Source organism: Carcharhinus amblyrhynchos, chromosome 21, assembly GCF_965287045.1.
Source record: "Carcharhinus amblyrhynchos chromosome 21, sCarAmb.v2.hapA, whole genome shotgun sequence".
Classification (NCBI taxonomy): domain Eukaryota; kingdom Metazoa; phylum Chordata; class Chondrichthyes; order Carcharhiniformes; family Carcharhinidae; genus Carcharhinus; species Carcharhinus amblyrhynchos.
The window spans coordinates 23,511,362-23,527,485 of record NC_137344.1 but is presented as its reverse complement, the minus strand read 5'-3'; the positions used below and the strand labels follow the sequence as shown (position 1 = coordinate 23,527,485).

The 16,124-nt window shown below is 42.3% G+C and overlaps 1 protein-coding gene across 2 annotated transcripts in view; it reads right to left on the bottom strand.

Annotated features, from left to right (window-relative positions):
• Positions 1-16,124, bottom strand: part of ttyh2 (tweety family member 2) — a 114,290-nt gene that overhangs the window by 61,499 nt on the left and 36,667 nt on the right. For both annotated transcript variants that reach the window (XM_080208821.1, XM_080208822.1), the window contains one exon: positions 5,015-5,126. In XM_080208821.1, the coding sequence (XP_080064947.1) occupies positions 5,015-5,126 (112 nt within the window). The remainder of the gene's footprint in view (positions 1-5,014; positions 5,127-16,124) is intronic.

Here is a 16,124-nt window from a genome sequence, read left to right as displayed (position 1 = left end):
TGTTGTATTTGCACACAGCCTGCTTCGATATATGAAGCAATGTGAATAGTGCTGAACATTGTGCAGTCATCAGCAAACATCCACACTTTTGTCCTTATGGTGGAGGGAAGGTTATTAATGAATCAGCTGAAGTTGGTTATGCTGAGGGCAATACCCTGAGGAACTCCTTCAGTCACATCCTTGGACTATGATTTGACCCCCCAATAACCACAACCATCTTTCTCTATGCTTGGTATTACTCTAATCAGTGGAGAGTTTTTTTTCACTGACTCCAGTATTGCAAGAGATCCTTAATAGCATATTCAGTCAATGGTGGCACAGTGGTTAGCACTGCTAACTCACAGTGCCAGGCACCCAGGTTCGATTCCCGGCTTGGGTCACTGTTTGTGTGGAGTTTGCATGTTCTCTCAGTGTCTGCGTGGGTTTCCTCTGGGTGCTCTAGTTTTCTCCCAGTCCAAAGATGTGCAGGTTAGGGGAATTGGCCATGCTAAATTCTCCCTCGGTGTACCCGAACAGGCACTGGAGTGTGACAACTAGATTTTCACAGTAACCTCACTGCAGTGTTAATGTAAGCGTACTTGTGACTAATAAATAAGCTTTACTTTTGGATCAAGGGCAGTCACTCTCACCTCATCTGAGTTTAACTCTTTTGTCCATGTTTGATCTAGACTGTAATGAGATCAGCAGCAAAGTGGCCCTGGTGGAATCCAAACTGAGCAGTGAGCAGGTTATTGCTGAATAGGTGGTAACCAGCATGTTTGACTTGTTATTATGATACTTCATGATAGCCTCCATGAAGAATACCAACTCTAGACTCTGTTGTTTGAGATCCGACCCACTACAGCAATGTCATCAGCAAACCTAGAAATCATATTGGAGGGGAATTTGGCCACATGGTCATAGGTGTGTAAGGAGTGTAGTAGGGGACTGAGAACACAGCCTTGTGGGGCACCGGTGTTGAGGGTGATTGTGGAGGACGTGTTGTTGACTATCCTTACTGATTGTGGGCTGTGAATTAGAAAGTTCAGGATCCAGTTGCGGAGAGAGGTGCCGAGGCCCAGGCCACAGAGTTTGGAGATGAGTTTCGAGGGAATAATAGTGTTGAAGGCTGAGCTATAGTCAATAAATAGGAGTCTGACATAAATTTCCAAGCAAAAGCAAATATCTGAAACTGGAAAAAATGGGTTTAAGGAAACATCAAAACCCTGCAAAGTCAAACCCAGAGGAAAAATCCCAACAGGCTTGTGATCAGAAACACAACTTCACATCGAACAAAAGACTCTTTGTCACACCAGGATACTGGCATCAACAAGCTGCACAATCACAAGATTTAAGCTCCAAAGACAGGGAGGGATTTTGTGCCGATAGGGAGTGGGGGAGGGAAGAGTGACAGAGGAAGAGGTCTTGACTGGTCTGGCAGGATACAAACTATAATTCTGACTCATTTCTTGCACTCTCAAGTGATTTATTTTCCTCCAGATGCTGGCTGCACTAGTTTGACCTAAGGTTTAAAATAATACAGCGCATGGCAGCAGTTTAAAATGTGAATTAAATCTGCTACAGCGCAATTATTTCCTCCTAATATCAATTAAATCAGTTTATTGGTGTCCACTCCAGCTGTGTGTCACTGTGAAATCAGGATCATTTTCATACACTGCCGAATCCCAAACTGTCCTGTACAGTTCACTTCTGTTTGAAACTGCCCAAAGAGGCAGCTTTACCGGTGAACAGTGATACACCAGAACTAAATAACCTCACTGCTACTGCAACCCTTTTAGGTGAACAGATTTGCACCAGATTACAGATTTAGACATTTACAGCTGGGTGAAATGCATTGCACATAATGCACATTTCATTTTGCTCCAAAAGGAACACCACTGGGACTCTAACTTTTCATGTGCCTCACCTCTTCCGATGTCTACAATAGAAAAACAGGAGACTGATGTTTCTTTAGATATAACTATTATACCTCCAGAAGCTGAAACCTCCGCCGGCTTAAAATGTTGGCAAAATCAAAGCCTTCAAATACAAGTTCCCACAAACATCTACCAGCCTCAAGCTTAGACTCAAGTTGTTTAATCTCTCGCCATCTGCCAACTCAGGACTTACTTTATTGCTCAAGTTCGAGATCAACCTTCTGCCCCAAACCTGACCTGAAGACTTCTTTCATTCAACTCCATAGCATCATCCATGTCTGCTATCTCTCCCACCTCCTTTTTCTGCCCAGCAAGTCATCTGGGTGGCTTGATTGTTAAAGGGGGTTGTGAGGTGCTAGATATTCACACTGGTAGATAATGGTAAGACTGGGCAGACTGTTACAATGAGTTACTAGAAACGTCAGAGTAATTATACTTTGAACTGTAATTCCAAGATGTTGGGGATTTAAGAGGATAAGCAATTAACGTTTCTACCTGGATTCAAGGCCCACATGCTTCACGCTGTCATGGGAATGGGTTTTGGGAAGGGGAAAAGCCATTGTGGTATCAGGTATACAGAGAGAGAAAAACAATGCAGAGAGAGGCAGAAAAGCAAGTTAAAACAACAGGGGAAGAGAGAGCACATTCGGAGAGAATAGTGTAGGGAGAGTTAGAAAAACAGCCAAGAAAGGGAACTGTGGGGGCAGAGCTCAAAACAGTGAGAAAAACAAAAACAGAGTGAAATCACAGGAATACAATATGCTCATTGGCGGCAATGATGGCAGGGGAGTGGCGGCAAGGGGAGTGGGAAGCACCCAGAAGAAACCCACACAGACACGGGGAGAACGTGCAGACTCTGCACAGACAGTGACAGGAGCCAGGAACTGAATGCAGCTCCCTGGCACTGTGAGGCAGCGGTGCTAACCACTGCTCCATTGAGTCTCCCCAGGCAAACCAGTAGAACAAAGTCATCTCTGCACGGTCGGCTTTGTCTAAACAACAAATTGATCGTATGTCCCAATAAAACCCACAGCAGGGTGAGCGAGTGCCTCATAACCTGAAGACTTGCTTTCCTCCAGATGCAGCATATCACAGCTTCAGTGCTGACGTCCCAAACCTAGACGCAAATGGACGAAACAAAAGAGGCATTTTAATCCAGCCCCCAACAAACACTGTCCCACATCCGATTGGGAGACAAGTTGACTCTTTTTGGAAACTTCAATGCTGGAGTTGGGAGGGACACAAACCTTTGGCAGGGAAGGCATGGGGAAAACAAGCATCAATGGAATCCTCCTCCTGACAAGATGTCTAAAATGTGACCTGGTCATTACAAACACCCTGTTCTGCCAGAGGGTCAAGCAGGAGACTTCATGGCAACACCCCGCTCCAAGCACTGGAACTAGTAGACTATATCATCGTCTGAGCAAGATGTCTGCATCATCCATGTCACAACCGGAGTCAACTGGACTGACTAATCTGCTCTAGCATCTCCCTCACCCTGGCTCCAAAGTGGCAGAAGCAGACAAATCTCTGCTACAGGAGCTTCTATGTCACCAAACTCAAAAGACTCTGAGAAGAAAGAGCTGCTCAGTTGGTGCCTTGCAGCTAACATGGTGACCACCAATGAGCCAGAGTTGCAGAGTGCCCACAGTGCCTGGTCTGCCCTAAAAGCCACCGGCACGGAAACTCTTAGATTTTTAACCAGGAAGACTGGTTTAACGAGAACAACCAGGAAATCCAGGATCTCCTTGACCACAAACGGAAGGCATTCCTGAATTGGCAGCAGTTGGAAAAGTATCATCTGGCAGCTGAAAAACAATACCTCCAGCACTGATGAAATTCCCACTTAAATATTAAATTACAGAGGAGAGGCACTCTTGATAAGAATTCATAACAACATCAAACTTATCTGCAAGGGAGCTTGCAAGATCTCAGAGATGCCTTAATTGTGATCATCCTCAAGATAGGAAATAGGTCCAACTGCAGAACTTAGAGGGATTTCCCTACTCTCCCTCAAGGGAAAGAGACTCCTCCTCAATCACCTCCTCCCTGTGGCTGAAGAGCTCCTCCCTGAGTCTCAGTGCAGCTTGCACCCAAGAGGCATAATGGATCTTCAGCGCATGACAAATTCATGAGATGTGCAGGGAGCAATTTCTTCAATTTTGCAAAGGCCTTTGACTCTGTCAGTCATAAGGGATTGTGGAATCTAATCCTAACTGACTTAATCTCTCCTCATATGACAGACCTGCCATCCCAGGAGTCAGCCTAGCAAACCCTCGCTAGGTAGCAAAGGTATCCTTCCTCAGATAAAGACAGCAAAACTACACACAATATCCCAGATGTGGCCTCACCAATGCCCTATATAATTGCAGCAAACATCCCTATTTGAAGTTCAAATCCTCTCGCTATGAAGGCCAAAATACCATTTGCCTTCTTTCCTGCCTGCTGTACCTGCGCACTTGCTTTCAGCAACTAACGCACGAGGACTCCAAGGTCTCACTGAGTATTTACCACTCTCAATTTACACCCATTCAAGTCATCATCTGTCTTCCTATTATTGCAAGCAAAGTGGATAACTTTTAAAATGGCTGCCTAGGGGGTCAGTTGACCTTTACAGACTATCAAGCTTCTGGAAAACTCTGAATTGACTAACCATGGGGGGAGTGGGGGGTGCTTCCCTTGGAATGGAGAGAAGATGAATGTTAACTGTGGAATGCCCAGTCCAATGCCGCCATCTCCACATCATGAATGCAAACCTCCCACTGTCTGGAGCACGCTCAAAACAAGAGTGTCACTGGACTCATGTCTCCAGGTTTGCAGTTCAACAAGGAAAGCTGATACAACCAGTTAAGTGTGAAAGACCATCGTCTGTCTCCTGTTGTCATCTTCAATGATGTGCTTGCATTAAGCTATTCTGTGCATTTAGAACTGCAGACATCAATAAAAGCTTATCATTTATTATATAAATATAGTGCTCAAAAATACTGAAATAGTGAATTCCTTGCAATAGATTTAAGTTTCTTTGAAGTCTAAACTTTCCACAAATGAATTTTGGCACTAAATAATTACCAGGTAGATGCAGAAATTAGTTGCCTTACCAAACTATCAACTCCAGCAAGTGTGTGATTAGCATTGTAGATGGAGTAGGTAAGCTGGTAGACACCATCATTTGTTTCACTGTTTCCATAAAAGCCAACCCCAACAGCAGCACTGTAAAAGAAAAATGTACTTCTTTGAAAAGGCGGCAATATGATGGATCACTTGCAGTTGACAAAAAAAGTACCAATGGAAGACAGAATAAAAAAACAAGGTAGTAATACAGTAAAGGGTTCAGATTGCATCCAGTGATGAGCCACACTTCAGGCCACGACCCTCTGTTAGCATACGTATGCCTGTGCAGCATTTCCCAATACATTGCAAGCTGTTCTTTCCCTTAAAACCAGTCACCATCCATTGCAGGATGCCTACAGAATATGACATTCTCTAAATGCATTTACAGTATTAGTGTCTATGTTTTGCCAAGGCTACAGAGCTCTCCAAAAATCCACTCAGTTTCTCATCCAGAGATGCAGCCTGGTCTGTGAAAATTTCCGGGATTTTCTGATATATTTTAGATTACCAGTATCTGTGGTTGTTTTGCCTTTGTCAATTAGAACATATGTGCAGCAACTTGGATACGTGCAGATTAGGTTGATTGGCCGTGCTAAATTGTCCATTCACGTCCCAAGATGTATAGGCTAGGGAAGCAAGTGGGGTAAATATATGGGGTTACGGGGATAGGGCCTGGGTAAGATGCTCTGTCAGAGAGTCAGTAGAGACTTGATGAGCTGAATGGCCTCCATCTACACGGCAGGGATTCTGTGACTCCATGTATCAAAACGAGGTTTCCAGTGCAGTGCAGGAGGCTAGTGCACAGAAGTTGTCAACACAAAGCAAGAGCAAGAGAAGGGGGTATTGGCTGAGGGGCTAAAGTCATACAGGCAACTGAAAATAAGCACGAGGATTTTAAATTCAATGCACTGGAGAATATGGGTGTTAATAATCTGTTGAGGGCATGGCTGATGGTAAATGCCATGTTATCCAAATCTCAGAAGGTGAACTTGAAGCAACTAGCCTCAACTGTGTTTGTACTTCATAGAGCATGAGGACTCTCAACTGATCTCCCAAGGGCAACTAAGGGTGGACAATAAACGCTGACCAGCCCATGTCCCACAAATGATTAAAATAAAATCTAGGGGTTTTAGCCCTGGAAAAATTATATTTGTGTGGAGTATTGTTAAATGCTACCATTAAAATTAGTTACTAGATGTTTTAAGCTAAATGTTTTTAAATAATTTTTCTTCAGAAGTTTTTTCATCATACGTCAGCTTCTACGTTCACCAATGTATGATGTTTCCTTCCTTAATTTTGCTGTATGTAATTTTTTAAAATGTGATGTGATTTTAGTATTTTTTACTTTCTGCTTGGATAGCGTGAGAATTCTTTAATGTGATTTGCTGCTTGAATAAGTTACTATATCACTGCAGCTCCACCCTGGGAATCCCCATTAAAGAAGGCTACAGTACACTGCAAAATTAAGATCTCACCAGAGACTGCTACAACTCTTACTGAGGTTTCCTCAAGGTTGAAGAGAGCGCCTCGCTTTGCATGGACTGCGAATGCGTCCATAGCTTAAACCAGATTCTATCCTCACCAAGATTCACAATGTCATTTGGATAGTGATAAAAGACAGGAACTGTGACCAATTTGCTCTCTTGACCAGATCAGTGTTGGCAATGCCATGATATCTTCAGTGAAAGTTGGTCATCTCAGCAAAAGCCCATTGAGCCAGTGAAGCTTATAGGTAGGTTTCAGTTTTGATTTTATTTATTATTGTCACATGTATTAGTAGAGAGTGAAGAATATTGTTTCTTGCATTCTATACAGATAAAGCATACCATTCATAGAGAAAGAAAGGAGAGAGTGCAGAATGTAGTATTACAGTCATAGCTAGGGTGTAGGGAAAGATCAACGTAATACGAGGCAGGTCCATTCAAAAGTCTGATGGCAGGAGGGCAGAAGTTGTTCTTGGTCGACTGGTACATGATTTCAGACTTCCGTATGATCAGAGTTACTGTTAGATATCTGGGTCAAATTTACGAACACTACATTAAAAAAAGCTTGCCTTTAAATTAAATTATTAAATTGCAATCATTTAGAATATCAAAAATGCATACAAAAATTAAGTCAATAAATGTTGCTCCTTACTACCATATCCATTGCACCACCTGGGACTAGCAACAAAAATTACAGGGCTGAATTATAAACCAGCTGTTCAAATTAATGAGGTACATTCCTTGGGGTATAAATAAAAGTGTATCTCAATCTTAAAATGCAAAGAAATGATAGTAGTCATTGCAGTGATTTACCTCAAACAAACCCCCAACAGCTTGTGTTGAGATTACCTGACCTACACTGAGTCTTGGATGAGCCACAACTTCCTCCAGTTAAACACTGCCGAGGTCAAAAGCTTATTGCCTGCAACCCTCCAACAGAAACTCTGTACTATCATGATGGATCCTATCTCACCTAGCCAATGGTGCTGTCTGAATCTGACTCACTGCAACCTCAGCATCGACTGCAACTGTCCTTGCTGTAAAGGACACCTAATTTTACCTCCTTAATATTGTCCATCTCTGCACAACACAGCTGATTTGCAGTTGAAACTCTCTTTGTGCCTTTACAATTACAAGGCTCGACAATGACTTCCGAGCTCTCTTCCCATCCTCAATCCTCCACAAACGTTGAGCTGCTTAAAATTCTGCAGTCCAAATCCTGGACCGCACCAGCTTTCACTCAATCGCCTCATTGGCCAATACTTGACTCCTGGTCCACCAACGTCAATTTAAACTGTTCACCCGTGTGTTCAAATTCCTTTAAGGCCCTCACCCAATCACCAACTGTATCTCCCAACACCCCAATTTCAGTAACATCTTCCAGTTCATCAATTGCCCGCTGACCATTGCTGATCCCTCTGTCTCAGGCCCACCACTGCCAGCTGTACCATCAGCTGCCTTGGCTGCTTTCTCCTTAACGACCACTTCAACCGAGTAGTCGGTCACCCCTTGTAATATTTCTTTTTTGGTTTGGCATTCGTTTTTCCCTTGTGTCTCGGGGACGCACCTTGGGGATGTTTTTCCTACGTTAAAGATGCAATATAAATGCAGTTGTAGGTTTGGAATGCAAATTTAAAGATGGTTTTGGCGATCACAATGTACTTTATTTAAAAGGAAGTGCTGAGAATTTTTTTACATTAATAACTCTTGCACTCTCATTTGTTTTACAGCATTATCACTGATGGCAGCGAGACTACATAATAAATGAGGCTGTACTGAAGCACTCAAAGAGAAAGAGGTTTCTTCTGGCAATTGGTACAAGGGTCAGCAATGCAATTTTCCACAGTGTTTTGCAGAGCTTAAAAGGGCTGAATATGTATCTGACAATATTATCATTGCAGATTTCATTGCACCAAGAGTCTTAGGCAAGATTACAAAATAACTCCTGGAGACAGTTCCATAATATAAGTAATCCATAAAAACCTCACAAGAAATACATTGTTAGTTTGAAGTTTATTTATTACAGTCACAAGTAGGCATACATCAACACTGCAATGAAGTTACTGTTATCTGAAAGCATGACTGGAAATACGAGGAAATGAATTTATTTTCTGTAATTGTTCAAGTTATTTACAGACTTATTCCAGCTACTTATGAATGCTATAGGCAGCTTCACTCATCATCATGTATTGAATATGTTGATCAAAATACTGCTGAAAATGTTCAGAAATTCAGCAGTATATGTGAAGCATTACATACCAATTGTATCATGCTCTTCCACGAGCCTTAGACGATAAATTTAGGGCAGTACAATTGCTCTATGAAGATGCACTGATTTAGTTGCATATCACCACCAGTATTAGCATGGCCAAAACTTGGTATCCATCTGATTGCTCAGTTCCTCACCCACAAAGTGAACATAGATTCCTTCTTTCCTGAGAATTTTTAAAAATCCTTGTGCACTTTGGTACTGTACTGATGGCGTGCTGTACTGTCTGAGGTGCCATCTTTTGAAAAAGGAATAAAGCAAGGCCCCAATTACTCTGCTAGGTGGACAAAGATCCCACTGCACTATACTAAGAGCAGGGGAGTTCCATGTCCTGGATGATTTAAGTACCTCAACCGATGTCACAAGCACAGATTATCTGTTTTTTTGTCGGGCCTTGTTGTGCACAAACCGATTGCCATAATTGTATACACCACAATTGAAAAGCACTCTGTTTGCTCGCAAGTGATTTGGGATATTCTAAGTAATAAAAGGTGCAATATACACAGGTTAGTTTTCTTTCTTTCCTGCAGGAAAGTAAAGCAAATTATTTTGAGATATCGCTGCTACATTCTCCTCTATATTAAAAGCCTGAAAAGATAGCCACAGACATCTATGATTAGCAGAATTAATCCATCTTCAGGGAACATTACAGTGCTCCTGTACAGATGGAATTTCATAGATCATCTCCTCTCTCACAAATGACTGTGAGGCATTGTCAGACAGCTGACATCTGGTTGTTTAAGAATATCTTGAACAGAAAAGAGTTTTATATTTATCTCAGCAGTTTCACTCAATGCAAAATCAGTTTACTCTCATTATAAGAAGTACGGCTAGCTTTATATCACAAGACAAGGTTGGGATAACCATTCCTTCCAATGGCATACAGATTCCTGATACAAGGAAACAGAGGGATATTTAAAATGAAGCCACAAGAGCCTTTGTAACAAGTGTTCAGGTGGACAAGCTGCACTGGAGACATACTGAGGAAGAGGTGGTCAGAAGCAGAAACATGCAGAGGGAGAAAACAGCATGGAACACAAGGCAAACAGTGGCCTCCTAACATGTAGATGGTTACTTGTAGCAAGTAAGTATGTCTGAATCCTAAGTTTCCATAAGAATATAAGAGCCAAGAAACAGGAGAAGGAATGACCATACAGCCTGTCTCAGTACTATATAAATATATTATTTATATATATTGGTTTCATAGAATTGTTTGAAATTAAGGGATGCCAGTATGTTCTCCCTTCAATTCTCAATGTCACTGAAAAGCAGTCCCAGTTAGGCCAAATGCAAAGGGAAATCTCTGTTACTCTGCCCCATTGTGCCTGACTCTTAATCAGATTCAACTCACCAGTATGCCATTGCTGATGGATTCTGCATGAGATAGAACAAAAAAATGGTGTAGACTTCATCTATCACAAATTGACTTTTGTCCACTTCCTTCCTCATTAACAATAACTTTCAATGTGACCCAACCAAGGTCTTTGGCCTCTGTAACCTAAGACTAATGGCTTGAGTTAAAATCCAAAACCTTCATTTAGAACTATAAGAAGCTTACTCTTTTTTTGTCAATTTTACTTCCTACCATCACTTGTGAAGCAGCAAAGCACACAAACATTTTATTTCCCAATCCATTTCAGAATAAGTCTAGATCTCTTGCATTACACAGAACATGTTTAATGCAGAGAAATCACCAAAAAACAGGCAGCAGTATTGGTCTCAATTGAATATCAAATAACATGCAAGTAATACTTCTTAATTTCATTCATTCTTTTTGCTTGTTCCTGAAGGCAGTAGTCCTACAAGAGAAAGGTATTTGAAGCAACATTTAAAATCTCAGAAATAGAATATATTGGAGCTGCAACACGTTACAGTATATAATGATGGGACAACTTCATGGTGCGGATACTGCAATTAATTCTAAATCAAAACGAGGAAAAATGAATAAGGAAACGAGAGAGAAAATCATCTTGTACACCTTGTCCAATTGCCAATAAGCTGCTGCCAACCACAGCAAGTCTGACAGCATCTGTGGAGACAGAATTGAGGCAACATTTCGAAGAGTCATCCAGACTCGAAACATTCGTTCTATTCTCTCTCTCTCTCTCCACAGATGCTGCCAGACCTGCTGATATTTTCCAGCCTTTCCTGTTTTTGTTTCAGATTCCAGCATCTGCAGGGATTCGCTTTTGCATTGGTCATGGGCTTCAGCTTGAATCGCAATTCTCAGTCTTAAAGTTTCTCAATTTTCCCTGCTAAACTCAACAGCTGAACTCAAATAAAAATTTCAATCAGTATTCTCATTTAAGAAGTTGGCAATGCCTTAACAGCATAGTGTGAGCTTGTCTCAAATATTAAGCTATGCATGTCTAAGTACACACGGCCATTACAGTGAAACTGCGAATGGCTCATTAAATCAGTAATGGTTCCTCCGATCGCTCCAACCGTTACTTGGAAAACGGTAGTAATTCTATAGTTAATATATGCAAATGAGCACTGATTCTTGTGGGGATACATGCATTTATCAGCCCAAAACGAATACCGGCTCGCCCAGCAGAAACAATCGAGCTCTCTTGGTTTGATAAGGCTAGTGCACCTGTAAACACTGCTCTGTCCATCTGCTGATCTCTGAAATCTTAGTTCAGTTTAGTTATTTGTGTCATAAGTAGGCTTACATTAACACTGCAAAGTAGTAGTCGCCGCCACACTCCTGCACCTGTTCAGGTACACTGAAGGAGAATTTAGCACGGCCAATGCACCTAACCAGCACACCTTTCAGACTGCAGAAGGAAACAAAAGCACTCAGAGGAAACTCACACAGTCACAGAGAAATGCAGGCATCATAAAAAGTGACCCAAGCCAGAAGTTGAAACTGGGTCCCTGGCGCTGTGAGGCAGCAGTCCTGACCACTGTGCCGCCCCATAACTACTTCATCAGGTGAATGCTTTTACCTGAACATAAAGATTAAATGTTTGACTCAAAAAAAAGAGCAGCATTAATCATGTCTGTATAATTTGATGCAACATTCTTAGGCGATTCCACCTGTCAGTTCCACCACCCTTAGAATGCAGTGTGGCCTAATTAAAACACTCCAGTTGAGGAATTCTGATAGGAAATCTTCTTTCCAACAGCTTAGTCCAGCTTGACCCACAGGTGTGCACATTTTTATGGCCACTTCACCAGATCTCACTACTACAACTGCCAGCGATTTGCTGCTGCCTCACAGCACCAGGGACCCAGGTTCGATTCTCGGCGTGGGTCACTGTCGGTGTGGAGTCTGCACATTCTCCCCATGTCTGCGTGAGTTTCCTCTGGGTGCTCCGGTTTCCTCCCATTGTCCAAAGATGTGCGGGTTAGGTGGATTGGCAATTCCAAATTGTCCCTCAGTGGAGACTAGCTAGGGTAAATACATGGGATTATGGGCTTAAGGCCTGGGTGGGATTGTGGTCGGTGCAAACTCAATGGGCCAAACGGCCTCCTTCTGCACTGTAAGATTTTATCTTCTGTTTGCAAATCATAAAGCATGTGGAACTAACCAACCTCAAACAAAACAGCAGTGCTTCTCTCCATTACTTAGCCTCTTCACAAAGAAATGGAAATATTGGGGAATACCATATGAATCCAACATAGTAAAAGTCTATTAGATTCACAAGTATCTGTTAGGGAAAGAAATCTGCCATCCTTACCTTGTGTGGACTACATATGGCTCCTGACCCACAGCAATGTGGTTGATCCCGAACTGCCCTCTGAAATTACCTAGCAAGTCATTCCATTCGAGGGCAATTAGAGACAGGTGAATGATACTTCAAATAAAAGTAAATTTCACTTTAAGTAGTTGATGCAACAAAAAAAATCTTAATGCAACCACAAGCAGCTGCCTCACTCACTGCACAAATTTTCACATAGGATGGATCAAGAGTCCTACCCAACAGCTTTCACCTTTGATTATCATCACCAAGATACCCTTCTACAAACCCTATAACCCTCAGCTCACAACAGCCCTGATGGTGCATCTTTCCAGAGCTCCTTTTCAGCTGATCAATGAATAATACTCCGGTTCACAGATCGGCCACCTCATAGAATCCTACAGTGCAGGAGGCGGCCATTCAGCCTATCAAATCTGCACTGACCACAATCCCACCCAGGCCCTATCCCTCTAACCCTAACCAGTGCCCCTAACACTAAGGGGCAATTTAGCATGACCAATCCACCTAACCTGCACATCTTAGAGTGTGAGGGGGAACCGGAGCACCTGGAGGAAACCACACAGACATGAGGAGAATGTGCAAACTCCACACAGACAGTGGCCCAAGGCTGGAATTGAACCCCGGGTCCCTGGTCATGTGAGGCAGCAGTGCTAGCTACTGTGCCACATCAAGGAAAACCACCTGGCTCTTTAGCTGCATGTCTGCTTTCTCTGTGTGCCAACCAGCTTCATCCTCCAGCTCCTCTAATTGTAGCTCTCCTTTATGCCAGTCATACCATTTATGCTTGGTCCTAACTTTCTTTCAGTTGATACTATTTCCAGGTCAAGGGTGTCAGGGCCACAGGCCAGTAAGACTGAAATGTGGCTAACGTAACTGCCTCAACCACCTCACTTGGCAGTGCATCCCAGGCTCCCATCACCATCTGTGTTAAAAACATCCACCTGCACATCTCCACTGAACCTTTCGCTCCCTGATCTTGAACTTGTACCCCCTTGTAATTGTCATTTCTGCCCTGGGAAAAAGCTTCCAACTGTTCATCCCATCTATACCTCTCATAATTTTATAAACTTCTATCAGGTCGCTCCTCAGCCTCCATCTTTCCAGGGGGAACAGTTCCAGTTTATTCAATCTCTCCTCATAACTAATACCCTCCTTATCAGGCAACATCCTGATGAACCTTTTCTGTACTCTTTCCAAAGCCTCCACATCCTTCTGTTAGCATGGCGACCAGAATTGGACACCATATTCCAAATGGGGCCTAATCAACATTTTATACAACTGTAATATTATTTGCCAACTTTTATACTCAATGCCCCATCTGATGAGGGCAAGCATGCCATATGCTTTCTTCACCATCTTTTCCACCTGTACTGCCACTTCTAAGGATCTGTACTCCCAGGTCTCTGTGTGATGTTCTGCCATTTATTTTATAGCTTCCACTTGAATTGGATCTACCAAAACGCATCACCTTGCATTTGTCCGGATTAAATTCCATCTGCCATTTCTCTGCCCAATTTTCCAGTCTATATTCTGCTGTATTCTCTGCCAACCTTCATCATTATCTGCAACTCAGTCAATCTGAGTATCATCCACAAACTTGCTAATCAGACCCGCTCTGTTGTCTTCCAAGTCATTTATAGATATTACAAGCAGCAGAGGTCCCAGCACTGATCCCTGCGGAACACCACTAGTTACACACCTCTATTCAGAAAAACACTCTTCCATCACTATCCTCTGTCTATGGCCAAATCAGTTCCGAGTCCATTTAGTTAGTTCACCCCGATCCTGTAAGATTTAATCTTTTGCACAAGCCTGCCAAAAGGGACCTTGTCAAGTGCCTTAATAAAGTCCATGTAGACAACATCCACAGCCCTTTCCTTTTTTTGTCACCTCCTCAAAAAACTCAATTAAATTAGTGAGACATGACCTCCCACGTACAAAACCATGCTGTCTGTCACTAACAAGACCATTCAGTTCAAATGTGTATTCTTAAGAATCTTCTCCAACAGTTCCACTATCACTGATGTCAAGCTTGCTAACCACTAATTATCCAGGTTATCCTTGCTACCCTTCTTAAACAACAGGACAACATTGGCTATCCTCTAATCCTCTTGTACCTCACCAGTGGCCAATGAAGAAACTAAGATTACTGTCAAAGGCCCAGCAATTTCATCTCTTGTCTTGCTCAATAACCAGGGATAGATGTCATCTGGCCCTGGGGATTTGTCTACCTTAATGCTTTTTACTTCTCCTAACTACTAAAAAGGAAAAATTGTAAAACACATCTACATCCGTTGATGCAGATTAGAAGTGAGAATTGAGTCCAATTCCTCCTCATTCATTTATTATTGGACTCAATTCTCACTTCTGATCTGCATCAACGTACGTAGATGTGTTTTACAATTTTTCTTTGCTTTTTAGTAGTTAATAAACTCTATTGCTAACTCAAAGTCTGGTTAAATTGGCTCCTTTCTAAACATAACTACTGGGTCAGGAAAAGGTACCCACAGGAAAGGGAATGTTATTGGATTAAACCTTGCTGCTTTTGGAAATGAGTGGTTTGAATAAGGGTGGAATCACTCATCCCTCCTCACCCAGTTTTGTAACAATTAGGGGGCATCCAGAAGGTGACAAATCAAGGGGTCTCGACCAGATCAACAAAATTGGGAAATCTCATCTGGGAGTGGGTGTAACACATATTGCTCTGACATGTTTTCGCAGACAGCAAATGAGGTTGCAGGGTTCTAGACCATTAATATTTGACAGGGGAATACATATTTTCCTTTTTGACAACTATGGCACGTGGCACAGTGGTTAGCACTGCTACCTCATAGCGCCAGGATCCAAGGTTCAATTACGGCCTCGGGTCAGTGTCCGTGTGGAGTTTGCACATTCACTCGTCTTTGCTTGGGTTTCCTCCGGGTGCTCCAGTTTCCTTGCATAGTCCAAAGATGTGCAGGTTAGGTTGACTGGCCATGCCAGATTGACATTAGTGAGAGGGGGGATTAGCAGGGTAAATGAGTGGGCTTGCGGAATAGGGCCTGGGTAGGATTGTGGTCAGTACAGACTCAATGGGCCGAATGGCTTCCTTCTGTGTTACAGGGATTCTATGATACACCAGCTTTTCAGATGGTGGGTTGGACATCACTCTGGATGTTAAATAACAGAACAGGATGAATGATACTTTATTGTAAATGTTGTGTGTCAGAGAGTATTATAATAAGATCAGTGAAAATTTTCTATTTTAATAAAATTGGAGAAATGCAACTAATGCCTATTTAGCAGCAACTGCTTCCTGCAAAATGGACTCCACATAACCTGTTCCTCCCAAAAATGGAAATTCTTTAAATTCTGCAGACTGAAATGTGTGTCTTTCTGTTGCGTCAAGGCAGTTCCCTGAACGTTTCTTTTAATGAAATTAAGGATAGAGATCAGTGTCAGTAATGAGCTGCAAAACACAATACTGTAAGAGTATATTATGAAACTGTCAGAGAGCTTGATGGTCTGGAGAGTAATTGCTACTCCATTAGCCTCTTAAAAGCAGGGAAGATGCATCCTGCATCCACAAGGATAGTCACAAGAGAGATTATAATGCCAAGAACAGATGCCATTCATAGGAGACTTCTGAATTTTTGAA